The sequence below is a fragment of the Pan paniscus genome, chromosome 9 (assembly GCF_029289425.2).
Source record: "Pan paniscus chromosome 9, NHGRI_mPanPan1-v2.0_pri, whole genome shotgun sequence".
Classification (NCBI taxonomy): Eukaryota; Metazoa; Chordata; class Mammalia; order Primates; family Hominidae; genus Pan; species Pan paniscus.
The window spans coordinates 124,943,790-124,947,582 of record NC_073258.2 but is presented as its reverse complement, the minus strand read 5'-3'; the positions used below and the strand labels follow the sequence as shown (position 1 = coordinate 124,947,582).

Genomic DNA, 3,793 nt, shown 5'->3' with positions numbered 1-3,793 from the left:
TATATTAATTTGTGTCTCACTGATACATATCAGTTAAAACCCTACATGGGAAATGACATCAAAGGGTCATGAAATGAAAAAATAATGGTAACATAATCTCACCAAATGGTAAAAATTATTGACAGATGCATTAAAGTGAAAGACATCCATTCATACAATGTAATAGTCCACTACTTAGGATTAATATGTCATCTTCTTATTATTACTGTTTACAGTAATGTTCTTCTCTGTAGCATTTTCTTCAGGGAAACATGGACATCTTTATTCCTCAGGCTATAAATCAGAGGGTTCAACATGGCACAATAATAGTATAAAACACAGAGGATACTTTCCCCTGGTCCATGGAGCTGACAGATGATGGCTGAAAGTACATGAATGCTGCAGATCCAAAAAAGATTACAACCACCAACATGTGGGAGCTATAAGTGCTGAAGGCTTTGGACCTGCCCTCAGTGGAGCGAATGTGGAGGATGCTGGCAATAATAAAGATGTAAGAGCAAAGGATGGTCAGGCTGGGGACAAGGATGTTAAATGCACCAACACATAGAATCAGTAGTTTGTTGACATAGATACTAGAGCAAGAGAGCTTTAGGAGGGGAAGAAGATCACAGAAATAATGGTTAATCACATCAAATTTGCAGAACTGAACCCTAAACATACAGCCTGTATGAACTGATGCACAAACCAGGCCTATTATATACACCTCTAAAATGAGAGAAAAGCAAGCCTTATTGGATATGATGACACTGTACAGCAAGGGGCTACAGATGGCCATGTAACAGTCATACGCCATTGCAGCCAACATGTGACACTCTGCAATAGCAAAAACGAGGAAGAAGTAGAGCTGAGTCATGCATTCAGGGTAGGAGATGATGTTCTTCTCTGTCACAAAGTTCACCAGCATCTTAGGGGTAATGACAGTGGAATGGCAGAAGTCAATGAAGGACAGACTGCTGAGGAAATAGTACATAGGGGTGTGCAGGTGAGAACTGAGCCCAATCAGTGTGGTCATGCCCAGGTTGCCCACCACTGTGACCACATAGATTCCTAAGAACAGGAGGAAGAGGCGCAGCTGGAGCTCTGGCTGTTCTGAGAGCCCAGCCAGAATGAACTCAGTCACTGAGGAATTATTTTCTCCTGACATCTCCTCCAGTCAGTTTCTGCAGGAAGAGAAAAAACAAAACAAAAAAACCCCATGGTTGTGGGAGGGACTTTATTATTCTTCATTTAGAAAAGGTTCCCAGATATTCATGCTTTAGGTATCCCCTTTGAGTAAGTAAAGTTTACCTCAAATAATATTTATTTAATCTTATTTTCAAATATAATAAATGTGTTTCATGTAAAATATTTTAGCCATTTTTATCACTGAGCACTTTCTAAGTATCCCTTTCTTCTTTTAAATATTTCAGTGATTTTAAGCCAATATTTCTAAGTTTAGACTCACTAACTTAAATATTAATATAAGCCAATATAAATGAGTTGAACTCATGACAACTTGGAGAGAACAAACCCTGCCTAAGGATGGTAAACTTTAATTACCTGAAACTAATTTCTGGGAGGGGTGAACAGAGATATTACTGTCAGATTTTTCCATTTTTAATGTAATTATCAAGAAATCTCGATTTATACATAAAATTTTCATATTTTAAAATTACTATGAAACAATCTCTATAACAATAATTGTATAAATTTAACACGAGCTGGACTGGCCCACAGTTATCTGGTTTATGGTCTCTGGACCAAGCACTTCTGCCATTATTTGAGGGAAGCTGTGTTAGTAGTGGTTAAATGGACAGGCCTTAAACTCAAAGTGCCTAAGTTTGCTTTCTGACTCTATCATTTACTAATGATACCCGTGGATAAGTTAAATAACTAATGATACCCGTGGATAAGTTAAAGACTCCAAATCTGTAAAAGATAAATAAAAATATTACCTACCTATTAATAAAATTGGCAGACTTATTAATCAGAAAGTAAGCAAGATCATCATTGTATTGTTACCTATTCATATCCTGTCAATTGGAAAATAAGCCATTTTACTCATTCAAATTACAGAAACAGATATAAATGTCTCCATTTTTTCCTCTTCTAACTTTGGTGAATTAGGAAGAAGTACAAAAAACAGGCATACATTTAGAATATATGGAATTAAAAATATAGTTATTTATTCTGTTAAACTATAATCATGCAAATTACTCATTGCATGCACCAAAGTAAAATTCCAAATGGCTTAGAGTTAAATTACAAAGAATATTATATATGGAAAACCTAAAAATGTATATCTTACTTCTATAAAAAAACTAAAATACAGATATAAACAGAAAGGCTAAACTATAAAATATCTGGAAGAAAATGCTAGAGAAATTCTTTGAGATTTTAAAATTTAAGCTTTCTTAGAAAGGATACACACACACACACAGACACACATAAATAAAACCCAAAGCAAACAAACAAAAAACCATACAAATACTTAATTTGTATGTCATCAAAATTAAAAGCTGTTCTTCAAAAGATAGTATTAAGAAAATGAGAAGGCAATTCTATGGAAATACATATATCTGAAAAAGGGCTTTTATTCAAAATACATAAATAATATTTACAATTAATATGAAGGCAAGAAAATTTTAAAAACAGGAAAATATCCGAACAAATTCCTTACAAAAATATGTATGAATAGTCCTTAAGTATATGAAAATATGCTCAATGTCAGTCATCAAAGAAACGAAAGTTAAAACCATAGTGATACAGATCTGCACACCTGTATTGGAATGGGTTAAATGAAACAACTCCAACAATACCAAATGTTGGTGTCAAGTAACTGGACTTATAAAATTTGGGGGAGGTGTAAAATTGTCCAACCACTTTGGAAAAGATGTTGGCAATTTAGTATAAATTTAAACAGACATTGTGCAATATAATAATTCTGCTCCTCAGTATTTACCCAAGAAAAATGTAAACATTTGTCTACATGAAGATTTATACAAAAATGTTCATGACAGCCTTATTCATAAGAGCCCCAAACTGGAAACAACCAAAACATTATCAACAGATGAATACATAAATGAGATGTAGTATACACCTATACTACAATTCTCTCTCCCTCTCTCTCTTCCTCTCTCTCTGTCTTATATGCACACACACATAAAATATTACTCTATATTTTAAAAGGAACATATCACAAATACATGCAACAACACAAATCTCAAAAACATATTTTTTGGAATAGATTGCCCCAAAATACCTTAAATGTTTGGAAGTATTCACCAGTGTAGCAATCTAGACTTACGGTTTTCTCTCTGTGAGAATTTTTAGTAATGGACTGAATTTATTTAATAGATATTACTATTCAGATCTTATCTTTCTTCTCAACTTTCCTAAATTTAAATTTGAAAATGCTTGCCCACTTTGCAAATGATCAAATATATTGTATTCTTCTTCTTTTTTGGTAATTGTTTCTTTAACACCTAAACATAATTGTAGACTATGCAGCGATTTCTTTTTTCTGATTCCTAAAATCAGTAATTTATGGTTCCATTTTTGTCTCGATCAATCATTCTAGAAATTTTCCAATTGTATTACTCAAATAAAGTAAATTAACTTTTGGATATGTTAATTTTATGAGTGATATATTTATTTCTACTTTAGTTGTTTCTAAAAACTTTATTATATTCTTTACACATTTCTTTAGTATGATTTCCTATTTTTTTCCCTAACCTCTTGAAGTGGAAGCTTGAATCAACAATTCAACTTTTATTCTTTTCTAATGTGTACATATAAGTTATAAATTTCCATC

General features: G+C 32.7%; 1 protein-coding gene across 1 annotated transcript; it reads right to left on the bottom strand.

Annotated features, from left to right (window-relative positions):
* Positions 1-280: 280 nt before the first annotated feature.
* On the bottom strand, positions 281-1,345 carry LOC100975221 (olfactory receptor 8G1). The gene has a single exon (XM_008973360.6). It carries the CDS (start codon positions 1,142-1,144, stop codon positions 290-292), a length of 855 nt encoding a protein of 284 aa, XP_008971608.4. The 5' UTR covers positions 1,145-1,345; the 3' UTR covers positions 281-289.
* Positions 1,346-3,793: the final 2,448 nt, after the last annotated feature.